The sequence below is a fragment of the Colletotrichum karsti genome (genome assembly GCF_011947395.1).
Source record: "Colletotrichum karsti strain CkLH20 chromosome Unknown Scaffold19, whole genome shotgun sequence".
Taxonomy (NCBI): Eukaryota; Fungi; Ascomycota; class Sordariomycetes; order Glomerellales; family Glomerellaceae; genus Colletotrichum; species Colletotrichum karsti.
The window spans coordinates 1-18808 of NW_024065919.1; the positions used below are offsets into that span (position 1 = coordinate 1).

General features: G+C 53.3%; 2 protein-coding genes across 2 annotated transcripts; both read left to right on the forward strand.

Annotated features, from left to right (window-relative positions):
- Positions 1-910: 910 nt before the first annotated feature.
- On the forward strand, positions 911-2295 carry CkaCkLH20_06362 (methyltransferase domain-containing protein; the record flags this gene model as incomplete). The annotated part of the gene is made up of 4 exons (XM_038889079.1): positions 911-1190; positions 1412-1441; positions 1563-1773; positions 1824-2295. The coding sequence occupies 4 exons, from the start codon at positions 911-913 to the stop codon at positions 2293-2295; spliced, it is 993 nt and encodes a 330-aa protein (XP_038745377.1).
- Positions 2296-10945: 8650 nt separating this feature from the next.
- On the forward strand, positions 10946-18466 carry CkaCkLH20_06363 (alpha-glucan; the record flags this gene model as incomplete). Its single annotated transcript, XM_038889080.1, has 8 exons — positions 10946-11443; positions 11502-11905; positions 11955-14855; positions 14911-15152; positions 15206-15543; positions 15604-15948; positions 16005-17113; positions 17164-18466. 8 exons carry the CDS (start codon positions 10946-10948, stop codon positions 18464-18466), a joined length of 7140 nt encoding a protein of 2379 aa, XP_038745378.1.
- Between the last annotated feature and the right edge of the window lie 342 nt (positions 18467-18808).

Sequence of the window (18808 nt, forward strand, 5' to 3'; positions counted from 1 at the left end):
TGGCCAGACACCATGATCAAACACAACCTCTTTCTTTCATAACACGGGCTAGCCCCCATCGAAAAAGCGTGCGAGAGGACCGCCAAAGAAGTCGAATCGAACTTTGATTCGCTTCTTCGAGGCTTCTCTTGGCCGCTCGCGGTCGCGACCTCCATCAGACCAAAGGAGAAAGCATACTGCACTACCCAGACCTCCACCAACTAAACCCTCGCCGTTGTCTCGGGTCACTCCTTGTCGCCCGCTCCAGTTTATTTTTGCTTCATTATCTTTCCTGTCTTCTCCAAATCTCCAAGACACTGCAGACACTTCGGCGACCTCTCTCCCTCGGTCATTCGTTCTCGCCTCCCTTCCCACCCCTCCGGATCGACGTTTTCGTCCAACATTTTCCTTATTCAGCTTGTCTCTTACCCACAAGCGGCTCGCCCGCTTCCCGTGCCGCTTCGGGACATTTATATTCTGACGGTTGGGAACAGAAGCACCAGTGCCAATCAGGGACGTCATCGCCGGCATTTTGGTCTTGGTGGAGGGGTCCCTGATTTGAAGTTTTTTTTTTCTTGCTGCTACCCCCCCTGGACGCCTATAACGTTTGGCAAGCCAAGACTTCGCATCGCCTTCGCTCGTTGCGCGGCATCTTCCTCCCCAAGTTTCGACGTCGCCGATTTCAACGACCAAATTCCGTGCCCGAGACTTCAACTGCTGTTACACTCCCGTGTGTTCACCAGTTACGAATCACCCCACTTGTCACTAGTTCACGATGAACTCGCCTCCGAACTCATTCCATCAAGTACCACACGGACATCTCACCTCACATCCCGCATCAGTCTTCAGCAACACTTCAAATCAAGAAAACCCCGGAAAGCGACTAAAATTCGACGGCCCTCCTTCTCCTGAAGACTATGCTCCCGCCGCAATGTCACCGCCCAGTTCCACCGATACCGCCATTACAGTCGGCTCTCATAACGATGAGGGCCGCGAAACCGAAAGTCTGTCAGAAAGTGTGCTTGAGCACATGTACGAACATAGACTGCGTTATCATGCGTACCGCGCGGGCAAATACGCATTCCCAAACGATCTGGTCGAACAGGACCGCGACTTTATGAAACACCTTATCAGCAACCTTCTTTGCGACAGATGGTATCTGTCGCCTGTTGACGATGTGCTGGCAAGAGGTGGTGAAGTGCTTGATTTGGGTATGTGTTGGCTTCATATCGCAACAAGACGGGGCAACAGGAGCGGTCGCGCCGGCAGCTTTTGCGGAAATCTTCGGCACTGGGGCAATTGCGAGCTATTCCATGGCATCCGCTGTTGCATTCAGGGGGAAGATGGAGCTTCAAGCCACAGCCGGCCGGTCAACAGAGCTCCTGACTCGTTTTCACCGTGAAGAATATTCGCTAACCGCCTGGGCTTTTAGGCACTGGTCCTGGTCATTGGGTTCTTGAAGGTAAGCAAATTTCTGAGATCTACCCCTACAAGAATGCGATAGCTCAGGGGATGTACTCTCTATCGCCAATCCTTCAGCAGCTATAATGGTCAATTGGGACATACTGACGTAAATCATGTAGTTGCTGAATGGTTTCCTGAGTCCACTTTCCTCGGCGTTGATCTTTCACCTATTCAACCTACCGAGGTCCCGGAGAACGTACATTTCATGGTTGACGACTTCGAACATGAAAACGGCTGGGCTCTAGAGGAGGAGTTCTACGACTTCATTCACCTTCGTCATACTCTTCACTCTGTTCGAGACCGCCGAGAACTGATGGATCGGGTATACAGGTAGGCTATACCAGCACGAACTGAGCAAGAACGGCACTGATATATGGTAGGCATCTGAAGCCTGGCGGTTGGTTCGAGATCCAAGAGCTGGAATTCTTCCCTCTTTGCGACGATGGCACGACTCCCGAAGGAGACAACTATGGATTCCGCGTCTTCACGCAATATTTGGCAGAAGGCATGAGAGCCTTGGGATCCGAAATGCACGGTATCCGTTATGCGGCCGATGAAATGCGTGCTTCCGGCTTCGAATGTGTCACCGAAGACAGGCGTAAGTGCCCAATCGGCGACTGGGCGGCAAAACCTGAGCTGCGCGAGGCAGGCGGCTTGATGCGAAGGACCATCGAAGACGGGCTAAAGGGTCTTGCGACACGACCTTTCAGGGCCCTGAATTGGTCGGAAGTCCAAATCGAAATCTTCCTCATGAACGTGAGGCCTCACGTGGCGAACAAACAGTTTCACAGCTATCTGAATCATCGGACCGTATACGGGCGAAAGCCGCTCAATGCACCGAGACGACAATGAGGTGACCGAGGAATCAGCGACTCGTAACTGAGGAATATACGAGGAAACAAGAGTGTTTCGCGGAACCGCGAATCCGCAACAGCGATGCAGGGCTAGGTGTAATCGGGCTTGTTATGAACTTTTCTTTCCCGGGATTGGACGCTTTCTCTCCCATTCTGTCTGCTTTGCGCACGGGTGTATCTGGGGCATTGCATAGGGGGTCCAGCTGGCGGGCTGGCAACATCATATCACAACGGGCACTGCATCGGTTAAGGGGATCTCGGCGGATGGTGGATGGTGGGCGACGGTGGCAGCTACGGCTTGGCATCCTATGGTTTCTGGATCGCAGCAGGGCGAAGGCGGAGTTTTTTCATGCTTTTACCACAGAAGTTACGAGCTCATGAGGACTATGGCGGCTTGTTTTGTTGTTTGTAAGGCTCGTTCAATCCGAGCCAGAATTACTTAACTTTCTAGTAGCTCTTAACGGCATTCAAATGCCGCGTCTAGAGGGGTCTTTGTCGAAAGGGGTCTTCTCAATGAGAAGAGGTGTAGGTAGTGTGGAAGCGTATGAGAATGCCATGTGTCAACCGCACCGGTTGATAATTTCTCTGCAACTACCCCTTCCCGACTCGTGGCTAATCCTTGATGCGGCGTCCCAGAGCCGCTTTTAGTACGATCTGCCCCGAGGTCTTTTGTGTCTAGAGGTCCTTTTGTCTTGAGCTAGACGTTTAGCCACCGGCAGTGCTGAGACACTACGATCGCAAGCATGTCATCATCTCATGTCTCCCTTCGTCCGATTTTAAACCGAGGAATGAGAATACATACTTGAGCGTTTTAAGGTTTGCGCCGGCTGGCTTTATGTGCCGGCCCGATTGGGGGTGCCACCACCACACCGCAAAAGCAAAAAGAGAAGATCGTCAACACCATGGGAAGCGTCAACAGCTACGAAATGGCAAAAAGTATTGACCAGCCTGGGGGTCGAACCCAGAATCTCCTGATTGCACGATCGAGTCGTAGTCAGACGCCTTGCCATTGGGCCAACCGGCCAGTTGTTTTTCCGGGTTGGACCGGTGATGCCGAGAGGGGAGGTTCGGGGCTCTAGTAGCGTAGGCGGGCCCGCTGTGGAAAATCTTGGAGGGTTGTGATGGATCCAGGCTTTGAGCATAGCTTTAATTTGAGGTTTGCTGAGTTGCAGACTTATCACATGACTCTTGATTGTTGATTCAGTCGAAGGGAATCATGATCTTGCTGTTGGGTGGAGGATATGGTCAGCAGATATCACGCTGTGCGCGTTGTTTGATCGATTACATCTCGGCTTACAGCAATTGCGGTGTGTTTTAGGCCTTCTTTTTTGAGAAAGGATAAGATTTGATTCCAGACGTCGCGGGCAGAGACCTTTGGCCAGAGTTGAGTTGTCGTCGGTGAACATGACACAGATAGATGACTGAAGCCGCTCAGGTGTGAACTCTAGGAGCTCAAGGACGTCAGAAAGTCTACCCTTTGAAGTTCTGGTTTGGTCGAGTTCATGCTGGAGGTTTTACAACTCTTATCTCGGTTTATTTGTTGAATTCTAAAAGCCGTTGTGGAACTTGCTGGATCTTGTTTATAAAAGCTCGTGATAAATTCTAATATGTTTACGAATATGTTAGAATCTGCAAAAGAGAAACAAATTTCAGGTCAAAGTTTGAAGCTATGATCCATTTATTGTCTCTGGAGCTCAGAAGTATGGAATATGCTCTTAATCTCTGCTACTGCTGTGTTGTGGAGGGTGTAAAGCTCTAATGTTTTGCCGTTATTCTGGTTCTACTGCTATATCCTCTGCCTGTTTCGATACTATCTGATAACTCACATTGTCTAGGTTTAGATCGGGAAGGAACTTGTCGTAGCTCGTTCAGATTCTGAGCTCCGAGCTGGCAGCCACGAATTCGATTAAGCTCACTCATCTCAACCTCAGATCTGCCATGATGGGTTTCGGTTTTCCGAGAAAGACCAGATCACGAAGCACCTTGATGATGGAAGGTTGGAGCAACATAAATGAGCTTAGGTGTCACGGCCCTTGAGGCATGAGATCTGAACTCGTAATTGGTTGTGAGAATTGAATCGGGTAAACTGTTTGGACTCCTGTACGACCTGTAGAGCAACGGTGATCATCCACACACACTTAGGATAACAGTTGGAATGCCCTCAGCACGATAAGAAATAAGAGGCAGATATACTTCATTAGGGCTCTTTAGAGAAGTGAGTATATACCTTATTATGATTGCTGTCTAAATCACGTTGAATTGTGGGAGGAGTTGAATGCCAGCGCTATGGTGAGTTGGAACACAACACATCGGAAATCAAAAACTAAAAGAAAGGGTGACTACGTGAGAAAGTTGCACGGCATAAGTAATTTGGCACCTTTAATTAAATATTAGTGAATACTTATATATAGACACATCCTCCCAATCACACGCAATTCAAACACTCAAACAAGCGTGTTGATATGAGAACATCCACAGTCGTAGATCACAGTCTTCACAGGTGTACTATTGGATTCAATGTTCTAAGACAGGTTGCAGATGCAAATGTGAGAAACTATCAAAGAGAACATGACGCAAGCTGAAATGGGAGTCATCATGTTACCTTTCGCGTCACTCGTTGTGTCATCATGCACCCCCATCGTGTTGGACGAAATGCGTGGAATCTAGTAAATCAATATTGATGCTAGACTTGTCCAACAACTATGTTGAGGGGCATAATTATCGTAGTTAGAATTTGACTCTTCAAACGACGTGCTGAGCTTCTTCAACCTTCAATCCACAACATTTTGCAGGTTTCCGGTGTCTCGTGCCCAGTTTACATCAAACGTGGAAGTAGATTTGACCGAAACTGTCATTATTCGAAAGATATTGTCAATGTATATGCCTGTTGCAATTCACCGCCACTCCGAATGACTTGAATGCAATCTAGATGCGGTGCTGGCATGATTTACATGACGCTCTTGAACCAACCCAACTCTGCTCCGAAGACCTTTCGCTTCCCCGCCTGCAGTGAAGCGGACGTCATCTTTCTCAGTGCGAAAGAGGCTGTTACGTACCCGAGTAGTTAAAAGTTTTCAAAAGTTACTAAGTTTCGTTGATATACCTGAGTCTGAATCTGAATGAACTCAACGTGACAACTCATGCTTTGCATGAATCAACCCAACAGTTGTTCTGTACTGCTGAGCTTTTATCATACTGAAACACGCAAGCCAACTAGAGACACATTTAAACTTGCTATTGTACACCTTATACTTGAAGCTCTCGACTGTTGTTTATATCTATGTGTTTCATTGAAATAGCATAGGCTGAAGTGCTAGTATTGCGTTGAAGAGCTATGGAACACGCAGCAGTAAAGCGTCATGAAGCTCATCTAGAGCTGAGCACCAGTTCTAGATCATATTTGAGGCGCAGTTGATCAAAGTCGTTCACGAGAAAATTGACCGTAACACGAGTTGTCGACAGTGACTGCCAGTCATTTGGCTCGAGACTGCACGGGTGTGTACCTTAACTATTTGCAATCAAAGAGCTTCTGAACTTTACTAAGAATGGCCGGTCATGTTGAAATTGATTGCCGGCGTAATGCGATGTCCCTATTCTCTAACTAACTACGCTGTTTACTGTATGATCGCGCGTGTTGGGAACATGCAGGAGGTTAAGTTTTGTTTCGATGATCTCCCGGACCTGCAGGACAGGGGTCTAATCCTTCTCTTTCAGTTGACGACTGACTTGCTCGAAAGAAACAAGTGCCTACGAAATTGCTTGCGCAATCGCGTGGATTCCTGACGTGTAATCGCGTCCTCAGCATCGCTCGCTAATGCTTACGACTCACGCCGCCGAGAAAAGACTCAAAAGTCCCATTGGGTGCCTCTAAATGAGTCGTCTGCAGGGCCGTGGCGCAGTAGCTTTCATTCCGACAACAGCCTCATCATTTGAGCCGCGCGGGAAGGAATTGAAGGATTTCTCCTGTGGCTGTCAGCAAAAGACGACGTCCCTCATCGCGTGCGGCCTCAACAGCTGCATCGAGAGATGGAAAGATAACGACAATGAAACAGATCGCCGCCAATCGCGCGACGACTTGATCGCAACACCCACGCGCCAAGATCGTCTTCCCTTCCACCTGAGACTCCCGTCCTCACCGTCGGTCGTCACAGTGCAGGTGGCCGTTGACGTGAAGGCAATCAACGAAGCACTATCGACAGACGACTCTCATTGGACGTTTTGTATGCGGCAAACAAATCCACCACCGGCGGACGACGCCCGCTAAGCCGCAAATGCTTGCGCGGTCCGCCGTTCGGGTCGCTTTTTGACACAAAACGGGCAAAACGGGTGATAGGGGCTAGCTGCGAATTGGGGAAAAGTCGAAAGGTAGAGGTACCCAAAACACCCAAAACCAGCCCGCGCACCCGTCCTCGCCGCCCGCTGCGGAAGTGCTTTTGGGGAGAAGAAGGAAAAGGGACGAACCCCCCACCCTCGCTTCGTTCCAAAAGGATTGTTCCGCGCCCAGGGGGGTGCTCAATAACTCGCCGATTCTTCTTTTTTTCCCATTTTGTTGCTGAGTAAGACCCACGTTCACCTCAAGTTGAGCTCCATGTTCCCCCTTTGTCCCAGGTGTCCGTGATAAGTGGAGTTCTCCGTCTGGGCATCGGATTCGTTGCGATTGATTCAGCCAGGGAGGAGGTTGGGTTTTTTGTGGTATCTCCAGGCAACATTCTCGAAATGACCAAGTGGCTTTTTCTCGAGCGGTCGAGACTGCAATTGAGAGGGGGGAAAGGCTGTTTAATGTGGAAGGAGGGTTGGATAAGACCGAGAAAGGTAGAGGTTTTGGGTTAGTCAATATGTATATGTTCTTCGTTAAGCACAGATAAGCAGGCGACGAGCGCTTCGCCCGGCAAGGCCAAGCTTGGCATCACATTCGCAATCGTTGGGAGGCTTCTCTCTCTTGCGACTTTCGGATTCGGGGAGCTATGGTTGGATTGAGTAAGGTCGTTCCAAACAGCTGGGTAGAGTTGGCCACGAGAGGCTAGGGGAACGAGGAAAATTCCAGAAGGAATATACGCAATTTAGTGTAGAGTAAACTGCATGTCAATATTGGCAACACTCGTTAACAATATTGACAATAAACGGCTGCAAAATGTCCGACCACCAGATGAACCCCATATCATCTGTGCTCGGCGTGGAGACTGGGCAGACCTTGGCTGCCAACAATTTGTGCCTCGGTTCCTTTTTTTTGTGCACAACTGCGAAAGAGACAACGGGAAAAGGAGAAATAGGGGGAGGATACTCTGGGCACCCCAAGCCATTTTATCTACCACATCAATTTGCTCTGCTACTTCGCGTACGCAGTCGCACGGGTTGGCGGTATCAGATTGATCCATCTTGGAAAAACCTGTGGTTTCGAACGGGACATGGGCGAGAAACCGTGATCCAGTTCCCAGGTTCCGCAGGTGGCACCATGTCAACGCGCCCACAATGCGGCATGGGGAGGTTGTTTGGAGTCCCGGCCCTTCAATCCCAGCTTTTTTTCTCCGGCCTGTCTGCTCCGTCATGACATGGAGGCGCCACACCGAGATTGAATATGGGGGTTTTCGTGGAGATGGAAAGGGCACAGTCACTTAGCCACAGACTACGACGCTCTCCCGAGAGAGCCGTCCGAGGAACGAGGGAAAAAAAGTTGGCACAAGATCTCGGGAGTGCACCAATAGGCGGCGATCCAAATGGTCGACGATGGTTCCTTGTTACTGAGAGTCACCCAATAGCTGGGATAATTATAGCAACGATCACCACAGGGGTGAACTTGGATCTGGGTTGGTGCTACCAGTTACCGCAATACTATCGCTCTGGTGTCGGGCAGAAAATGACGAGATTTGGCTCGTTACCAAGAAACTAAGAGGGTTGTACAACACGGCAGCGCGGGCTGCGCGGACAAACGCCAACCGGCGGGATTCCCAAGTCTCAGCCTCTCATGTTCGGCAGTGTGGTAGTGGTTGTCCTGCGCCGCCAGAATGGCTTGACAAACGCTCATTTTGGTCACTTTGTGCACTCATGCCTTTCCGCTTTCGGGTGTGCCGGAAGGCCATCGCTCACCGAGGTTCCTGTCCAATGGAGGACACTTTTCTGGGGTTCACGGGGATGATTTTGTGGGAGGACGGACATGCCGATATGCCGATATCCTTCTAGACCGATCAGAAAGTTGGTTCGATTCCATCGGTGAACCGTGAAGGGCTGAAGGCTGAAGGCTGAAGCACAGAGCAGAATACGAACGGTGGGAGAAGAAAAACTCGAAAGTTGTGGTTTTTCTTTTCGGGACTCGGGGTGGCTTGTAACCGAGAAATGCACATGGAATTGATAGGACGCTGCTGGCCTGTTTGCCTGTGTGTTTGGCATGTTGGCACTGCAGGAACATAAGTCAGTGGCTGTGTCTGTCCCGTCTGCACAAATCGATCCACAGCACCGTATTTCTCTCGTAACTGTGTCATGCAAAAGTCCATGATAGGGGGTGACTTGGAGACGCTTCTATTGTTGTGGGGGAATGTATCACAAGCAGGAAGGGCCTGGCTAACACTCCCATCACACTTCCTGGACCGACATCCATCTCGATATTGAACACAAGGATCAAACAGTCTCGTTGTCAAACGACCGAACCCAGCCCAACCTCCTTCGACATTTAAGTTTCAGCTTGCAAGGACAGCACTTCCGCAAACCCGCCAGCTGTTCGGACGGAATACGAACATCAGACGAGGGAACACCGCCGCCCGCCGCCGCCGCCGCCGTTATTTTTCTTTCTCTGCGCTAGCCGCAGCTTCTGTGCGCTGGCTTCTATGCACTAAAGCTTAGCCGCCCTGTCTCAAGCTGTCTTTGAATGCAAAAGCGTGGGGTGTTCCTTGAAAGCTGACTGTCCCGAAGGATTGGATGTTTCGTTGCAGCACTGGGTTGGGAGATAAGGAAACCTTTTTGATGAGATTGAAATGATATGAATGATACGCGCCGTTGGAGGGGAAAAGGAAGGTTGCAGCGCAACTCTCAGCTGTATTGGGACTCAACTGAAACTCTTCGAGCTGTGCCGTCGCCAATCCAACGTTCTTTTGCCACAGCAGCACCACCACCAAGACTTGAATTATGACTGCACAACTTGTTCAGGGCGTGCTAATGCCGTGACGTCAAAACGGTGTGCTGTCCAGTCATCACCTCTTGTGCAAGATAGCCCACAATCACGCCGCCTCCAGTCAGTCCAGTCCGTTCGCTCCGTCTCCATCCCATCGGCCGTGTTGTGGACCTCTCTCCTGACTCGCTTGTCTCCTTATCGCACTCTTCCCGAAAATTCTTCCCACTCATCCCATGTCGCATGTGTAAAATACAACAAACCCCCAGCGGAAAAAAGGGGACCAGATTCGCCAAAAGAGCCAACCAACGTCGGTTGCTTACAGCACTTTGGATCGGTGTCGGCGGCTGGCGGGCACAACACGAGAAATATGCAATGCAATGCACGAATGGCCTTGTCCGCCGGCCCCAAACCAAAACAACCCAGAAATAGGGTCTTCACGTCTTCTGTGCAGCGTTCTGGACTCGCTCTCTCCCTCCTCGTGACCTGAACGGAAGCTGATGGATTCCAACAGCTGCCGCCCAGTCGTTGAAGCTTTTCTACGGCGGATCGACTTTGTCTTGGTCTCTTGCGTGCCCGACACAAGCAAAAACACCAAGACTAAATATCCCTGGCAGGATCCAGGATCGATTGGCTTCCCGGGAAATACCCTGGTCTGAATAGGTCGACAAGTTCAACCTGCGGCTCCACTCCCCTTGCCCGGTTCCGCTTCCAACCCGGCCACACCACACACACACGCATCGAGTGAGCCTCGACAAAGGCCCAGTGTCCAGGAAGACGCAGGACAGGACGAGGGCCAGACGACGGCCCTCCGAACTTGGACTTGGGCCCCAAGTCCCGAAGATCTGCACCGTTGGCCTGTTCACTCTTCGCCGACGGGGCCATGAGCAGAAGGAGGATATTCATAGTATCCAATCGGCCAGCCTCCGGAACCCTGCTCGTTCGACAGCCGAAGAAGGCCACCCGAGGAGACAGACAGCAAGAAGTCACCGCTATGATGCAGACATGAGTAAAACCTCGAGCTCGTATCCTAGAATGGTAGGCTCCGCTGTCGACGGGCATGACATGCTTGTGATGACCCTTTTCGTGAGGCGATGCCTGGTAGGCCTGCGGGTCTGGCCTCTTTGCCGTGTATGCCCATGTATCGATTCCCGCCCCCTTAGTACGAAGATTTCTGTCTCCATCTAAGGTGTAGATTCCCTCCCCCCCTCTGACGTATCTTGGTTCTGGTTTTCTTGCTCTAGCTCTGCTTTGCGTGTTGGTGTGGAAACTGGAGAACTTTACAATCGCTCAAGTCTCCTTTCCCATACTTTCGTCTTTCGTTCAACCAAGAAAACTGGCATCACTCGCTTTTGGCCGGTTTCTGAAATATTGTTACGTCGGAATTTTTACTTTCGTTATTATTTGTTGCTCTATCTCATATTGTTGTGTGTCTAGCGTCATCTCTGCTTGATATCCTCACACACTGCAAAGCGGCGTCGCCTCACCCCACGCTCGCTTCGAGGAGCTCTCGGGCATCCCTCACAATAATCACATTTCAACAGCCAAGATGTGGTTTGGGAGCGCGCTCCTTTTACTGGGTTGTTTAACCCATAATGTTAATGGCCTCAGATACGACGAGCAATATGTCGACTTCAACCTCAACACAAATAAGGAGGCGACGGATCCTATGATGTACGATGGAGAGTGGAAGAATCACAAGTTCCACCCGTCACCAAAGAACTGGCGGTTCCCCTTCTACACCCTTATGATCGACCGATTCGTAAACGGCGATCCGATGAACGACAACGCCAATGGAACTGTTCTCGAGCAAGATATCACGGGTACGCAACTGCGATTCGGTGGTGACGTCGCCGGTATCGTGGATACGTTGGATTACCTCCAAGGAATGGGCATCAAGGGAATTTACTTTGGAGGATCGATGCTTATCAACCACCCGTGGAACTACGACTCCTACTCGCCGCTGGACCACACCCTGATGGACTTCCACTTCGGCAATATCACAGAATGGCAACTCGCCATCGCCGAAGTTCACAAGCGCGGAATGGTAAGTTGAGTGACGTTGTAGACTTGAAGGGATCATCTGGAGCTGACTGAGCGTCAAGTACATCGTGTTCGACAATACTGTTGCAACTCTGGGTGACTTGATCGGTTACAAGGACTACCTCAACAGCACTGCACCCTTCAAGCCCACCGAGTTGGAGGCGATCTACAAGACCGACCGACACTACCTTGACTGGACATTCCCGACCAAGTACAACGAGACGTGCGAAAACTTTCCCCGACTGTACTATGAAAGTGGTTATGAAGTTGGAAACGAGGTGTACGACATGTTCGGCGGCTGTTACGACGGTGATTTCGACCAGTTTGGTGACACAGAAGCTTTCGGCGTTTACCCCGATTACCGACGTCAGTTGACCAAGTTCGCCTCCGTCCAAGACAGACTGAGAGAATGGGTTCCCGCCATCAACCAGAAACTCGGCCATTTTTCGTGCATGATGATCAAAACGTAAGTGCCATGGTATGGACAGGGTGACGCGATACTGACGCATGGGCAGCTTGGACATCGACGGCTTCAGATACGACAAGGCGCTGCAAGTCACGGTTGATGCCCAGGGAGAATTCTCCAAGCAGATGCGCGAGTGCGCGCGCGAGGTCGGCAAAGACAACTTCTTCCTCCCCGGCGAGATCACAGGTGGTAACACTATGGGTTCTATCTACATCGGTCGCGGACGCCACCCGGAGCAGTGGTTCAAGGACATCAACACGGCCTACAGCACCAACCGGAGCGAGGCCGAGGGCCAGGACATCTTCATTCGTGACGAGGGCCACCAGGCTCTCGATTCTGCCGCCTTCCACTACTCTTTCTACCGTTTCCTGGTCATTTTCTTGGGTATGGACGGTACTGGTGTCGCTGGATTCGACGTGCCAAGCAACTTCGTCGAGGCTTGGAACGAGGTTCTCAGAGCAAACGACTTGATCAACGCCAACACCGGTGAAGTCGACCCTCGTCACATGTACGGCGCCATGAACCAAGATACCTTCCGTTGGCCCGCCATCGAATTGGGTCACGAGCGCAGTCTTATGGGTCTGTTCGTCACGACGCTTCACTTGCCCGGCATTCCGATGCTTACCTGGGGCGAGGAACAAGCCTACTACGTGCTTGACAACACCGCTCAGAATTACATGTTCGGTCGTCAGCCCATGTCCTCAGCCCCCGCCTGGCAACAGCACGGATGTTACTCCATGCCGGCCACGCTCTACTACCAGATGCCTCTGTCCAGTGCTCGCGAAGGTTGCAACGACGACACCGTCTCGTGGGACCACCGCAACCCTGCCCATCCTTTCAGACTCATCCTCAAGCACATGTACTGGATGAGAGAGCAGTACCCCGTTTTCCAGGACGGCATGTGGTTGGAGCAGCTGTCGAACCACACCGAGGATCTCTTTTACCCCGGTAACTCTGGCATGGCCACCACCACCGGTCTCTTCAGTGTCATGCGTTACCAGCTCGGTGTCCAGAACATGGGTGACGATCTCGTTCCCGTTTGGCTTCTCTACTCCAACTACAACGTCACCAAGAAGTACACCTTCGACTGCTCCAAGGAGGACGAGGCCCTCATCTCCCCATTCGAAGAGGGAACGACCGTGAAGAACCTGTTCTTCCCTCACGACGAGATCAAGCTCGAGGCCTCGACCAAGAAGCTTGCCTACGCCGGTAACACGGGCTTCAACGGCTGCACCAAGAACATCACCATGTCACCGTTCGAGTTCCGTGCCTACGTTCCCAAGGCCGACTTCAAGAACCCTCCCGTCATGCTCACCAAGTTTAGCCCTGGTCACGATTTCCGCATCGAGTCCAACGAGACCAGCAACACCGTTCCCATCGAGTTCCACTCCAACGTCGAGATGGACCCCGTGAAGTTCAAGAACGCCATTTCTTTCAGGTCTCACACCGATGACAACAGCGTTCCTTCCATCGACGAAAACTCGATCGAGTACAAGAAGATCTCCGAGCGCCAGGTCGAGTTGACTGGTGCCCTTCCTTCTGTCTGGTCTTGGAAAGCCAACCTCATCAACGTGAAGCACGGCGTCCACGAAGTTACCGTCACGAACGCCTCGGTCGCCTCTGGAAATTCCTCCACCAACGCCGTCGACCACTTCCTCTTCCGCATCGGCTCCAGGAACAACCCCATCATTTTCCCCGCGACGGCCAACTACTCATCCAGCCTTCTGACCAAGGATGACGATGGCACCATCAAGATCAAGCACACCGCTGCCGGCGCCTCTAAGTTCCGCTACTCCACCAACTTCGAGTCCTCCTGGAGCGACTGGGAAAACTACGAGACGGAGACCGTTGTCAAGAAGCAGGAATGGAACGGAACCAAGGAGCAAGAGTGGGAGGGCGAGCACGTCATCGTCCAGTACTGGTCCAGACTTCTCGGAACCGCCGCGTACAAGGTGCACGCCGATATCGACTACGATACGCCGCGCCGCATCCCTCACATGTTCGCCGTCGGCAAGTTCAACCAGTTCGGCTACGACAGCGGTCTCACCAAGGCCCTTAAGCACACCGGCGAGTCAATGTGGGAGTGGCACTACATGGATGAGTGGCCCAACTACTTCAAGTTCAGCGTTTGGGGCATGAACCCTGACAAGATGCCCGATCAATCGTTCGTGTACGGTGATGTCGACGGAGACAACGTTGTCGAGCGCCTGCCGCCTTCTTCGCTGTACGAGAATGCCATCAACATCACGTCCGAGATCCAACCCCCCAAGCCTTACCTCGCATTCAAGGTCACTCTGAATGACGCCACGCTGCAATACCAGCTCATCCCCAAGGGCAACATGTGGGTACAGTTCTTCCTTTGGCTGCTTCTATTCATTCTCCCCATCGTCGGCGGTCTCGCGGCTGTTCAGGCTTTCAAGCGCTCTTTCTACCAGGTCAAGTTCAACGAGCACGGTGTCGGCGAGAAGTCCAAGTTCGGCATGATCATGGACAAGACCCGCAACGCCTTCATCGGCGCTGCCGGCGCCATGCCCCTGAAGATGCGCAGCTCGACCGATCTCGTGTCCGCCGCCGCCGCCGCTACCACGGCCAACAAGCGCAAGAGGGTGCTGATCGCGACCATGGAGTACAACATCGACGACTGGAACATCAAGATCAAGATCGGTGGATTGGGTGTCATGGCCCAATTGATGGGTAAGGCGCTCAAGCACCAGGACCTCATTTGGGTCGTTCCTTGCGTTGGCGATGTCGAATATCCCATGGACCAGCCCGCTCCCAGCATGTTCGTCAAGATCATGGACCAGATGTATGAGATCAAGGTGCAGTATCACCAGGTCGACAACATCACCTACGTTCTGCTGGACGCCCCAGTCTTCCGCAAGCAGACCAAGTCTGAGCCTTACCCCCCTCGTATGGACGACTTAGAGTCTGCCATCTACTACTCTGCCTGGTAAGTCACTACTCCTCCATTGCACATGTCTCCAGTCATTTCTAACTATCAAAAGGAACCAATGTATTGCCGACACCGTCAACCGTTTCCCCGTTGATCTCTACCACATCAACGATTACCACGGAACGATTGCCCCCTTGTACCTCCTTCCCCGTACCATCCCCGTCGCGGTCTCCCTGCACAACGCCGAGTTCCAAGGTCTCTGGCCCATGCGCACTCCCGAGGAGAGCAAGGAGGTTTGCAAGGCGTACAACCTGGACCTCGAAATCGTCAAGAAATACGTCCAATACGGTTCAGGTAAGCATCACCCTCTTGGAACCATCCTGATCATTATCACTGACTCCGCGTAGTCTTCAACCTGCTTCACGCTTCCGCCAGTTACCTCCGCATCCACCAGAACGGCTTCGGCGCCGTCGGTGTCTCCAAGAAGTACGGTGACCGTTCCTTCGCCCGTTACCCCATCTTCTGGGGTCTCTCCAAGATCGGACAGCTTCCCAACCCGGACCCCACGGATACCGCCGACTGGGACAAGAACGACTTCATGAACGCCCCCAAGCCCCAGGTCGACCCCGCGTGGGAGGCCAGCCGTGGTGATCTCCGCAGACAGGCCCAGGAGTGGGCCGGCCTCAAGGTCGACCCCGAAGCCGAGCTCTTCGTCTTCGTCGGACGTTGGTCTCTGCAGAAGGGTGTAAGTGATCCTCATTCTCCGAAAACCCAAACGATGTTGGCTGACATACCGTCTCTCTAGGTTGATCTCATCGCCGACGTGTTCCCCCAGGTCCTGGAAAAGCACCCCAAGACCCAGCTCATCACCATTGGTCCCGTCATTGACTTGTACGGCAAGTTCGCAGCCTTGAAGCTGGCTAAGCTTATGGAACTCTACCCCGGACGTGTCTTCTCCAAGCCCGAATTCACTGCTCTCCCGCCTTACATCTTCAGTGGTGCCGAGTTCGCTCTTATCCCCTCGAGAGATGAGCCCTTCGGTTTGGTCGCTGTCGAATTCGGAAGAAAGGGAGCCCTGGGTGTCGGTGCCCGCGTCGGTGGTCTCGGACAAATGCCCGGTTGGTGGTTCACCGTCGAATCAACCAAGGCCGTACGTTCTCTCCACGCTCCGCTACATCCGCTCAACATCACTAACCTCCCTCACAGGCCCATCTTACCAAGCAGTTCAAGAGCGCCATCGAATCCGCCCTCGCCGCCGACACAAAGACCCGCGCCGAGATGCGTGCCTACTCCGCCAAGCAGCGTTTCCCCGTCGCCGAGTGGCTCCAGAAGCTCGAGAAGCTCCAGGCCGGCGTCATCAAGGCGCACGCCAAGTACGGCAAGAAGGGCCTCAAGAAGGGCAACGTCCTCGTCAAGCACTCCCGCGCCAGCTCCAACGCCGGCCTCCGCGACGAGGTCGAGCTCGTCGACCGCTCCCCCGCCTGGATGAGGCAGGTCTCCGACTACGACGACGACGCCACCCTCCACACCGGCCGCACCACCCCCGCCGGCATGCAGACACCCGCCGGGTACTACTCCAGCACCCCCGGCTCGCCCATCATCTCGCCCTCCCCGGCCTACGTCGACTCGCCCGGTGGTTCCCGCTCCGCTTCCCCCGGTCCTCATAGCCGCAACATCTCTGGTTACTCCAACTACTCCCAGCCTGACCCCCAGAACCACAGCCGCAATGTCTCGGGCTTCTCCATGGCCGACACGCTTCCCCTGCCTCCTCCCGGTGGCGCTCTCGGTATCCACGACAACTCTTCCCGCGCATCCATGTTGAGTGTCGAGGACGTCGTCGGTGACCGCCACGATTACAAGCTGCAGCAGGTCGACCCCTTCTTCACCGACTCCAAGGGCGAGTTCTACCAGGAGTTCGAGGAGCGACTCAAGAACCTGAACCCCGGCAACTCCATCTCCGAGCTCTGTATCGAGGACTACCTCATGAAGAGTGAAAAGGAGTGGTTCGACATGTACCTCGATGCCAGGCTGGGTCGTCCCTCGCGCCCCTCGTCCCCCGCCTCCGGAAGGAGATCGGGCTCCAGGACCCGCTCGCCTTCGAGATCTCCCCTCGGCATGCTGAAGAACCTGTCCAGCTCCAAGCTGAGCTTGCCGATGGAGCGCGGCCGCGCCCCCAGACGTTCCCACCTGATGAATAGCACCAACGCCAACGAAGCAGACGGATACGGCAACCAGACGCCTCCTGATTCCCCTGGCTCTTACCACGCCCAGTTCGCCCTTCCCGATGACTACGTTCCCCCTACTGGTGTCAAGAAGTAAGTCTTCAATTCGTAAATCTTGCCCGACAGAACTAACCATTTCCTAGATACCTGCAGTACAAGGTCGGCGACTGGCCCGTCTACGCGATGCTTCTGGCCCTGAACCAGATCATCGCCACCAACTCGTACCAAGTCACCCTTCTCACTGGTGAGGTCGGCCAGACGGCGTCCAAGCTCTACATCATCGCCTCCATCTACCTCGCCGGCTCCCTGTGCTGGTACACCATGTCCCGCACGATCCCCCTGTTGTACCCCCTCTCGGCGCCTTACATCGTCTACGGCATCGCCTTCCTGATCCTCGGCTGCTCTCCCTTCGCCGCCGACGACGTCACCCAGGTCTGGCTCCAGAACGCCGCGACTGGTCTGTACGCCTTCGCCTCCGCCTCGGGATCCCTCGCCTTCGCCTTCAACTTCGGTACCGACGGTGGTTCCACCGTTCCCAAGTGGATTCAGCGCCTCGCCATCATCCAGGGCCTGACCCAGCTCTACACCCTCGGTCTCTGGGCTTGGGGTTCTCTGGTGTCTGAGGCCGAAGCCAACTCCCAGCCCAAGCCCACTCTCGCCGGATCCCCCGCCCTGCTGGGTATCTGTCTTCCCGTGGCTCTTCTTCTCTGGGCTGTCGGCGCTCTTCTGTACCTCGGTCTTCCTGACTTCTACCGCGAGTCCCCTGGTCCCGTCCCTCAGCTCTGGCAATCCCTTGTCAAGCGTAAGACCATCGCCTGGTACCTCCTGGCCGTCGCGATTCAGAACTACTTCCTCTCCCCGCTGTTCGGACGTAACTGGTTCTTCCTGTTCTCGTCCCAGCACGTCCCGGTCTGGGGTATGGTCCTCCTCGCCCTATTCTTCTTCACCTTCGTCTGGGCCATCGTCCTTTGGGGCCTGGCCAAGGCCAGTGCAAGCCATCCCTGGCTGTTCCCCATGTTCGCCGTCGGTCTCGGTGCCCCGCGCTGGGCCCAGATCTGGTGGGGTACCTCCCGCATTGGTGTCTGGATGCCGTGGGCTGGCGGAGTCGTCGCCGGAGCCGTCCTTAGCCGTATCCTCTGGTTGTGGCTCGGTGTCCTCGACGGCCTCCAGGGTGCTGGTATCGGTATGATTCTCATGCTGACTCTCACCCGTGTCCACGTCGCGGCCGCATGTGCAGCGGCGCAGGTCGTCGGTTCCATCTTCACCATGCTCGCCCGCGCGACGGCGCCCAACAACGTTGGTCCCGGGCCCGTCTTCCCTGATATCAGCGAGGGTGTCGGTGTGGCGCTCTCCAGCGCCTGGTTCTGGGTCGTGTTGTTGTTGAACCTGGGAATCTGCATTGGTTACTTCAAGTTCTTTAGAAAGGAGCAGGTTAGCAAGCCTTAAAGTGGGATACACAAGGCTATGATTGTGCTTTTCTGGGATAGACATGGATAGATTTTGTTTGTTTGGGTAGCATATGAACCTCTGTAATGACCACACTACTATGTTAATAGAGATAATGAACAATTAGATGTCTCTGAAGCTGTTGTGCTCAATGATAATCGTGACTCTCCGTTTTGACTCTTCTCTACTGATCTTCGTCTGTCTCAATGCGTTTTCGGCAGCCTTGCCCTGATGCGTTGCCGATCACTGAAAAGAATACCAAGGAAGGAAAGAAACATCTTCACGAACGTTGTTTATTGCAATCGCCGAAGGCGTTGGAAGCGATTGTGGCCTCTACGCTTT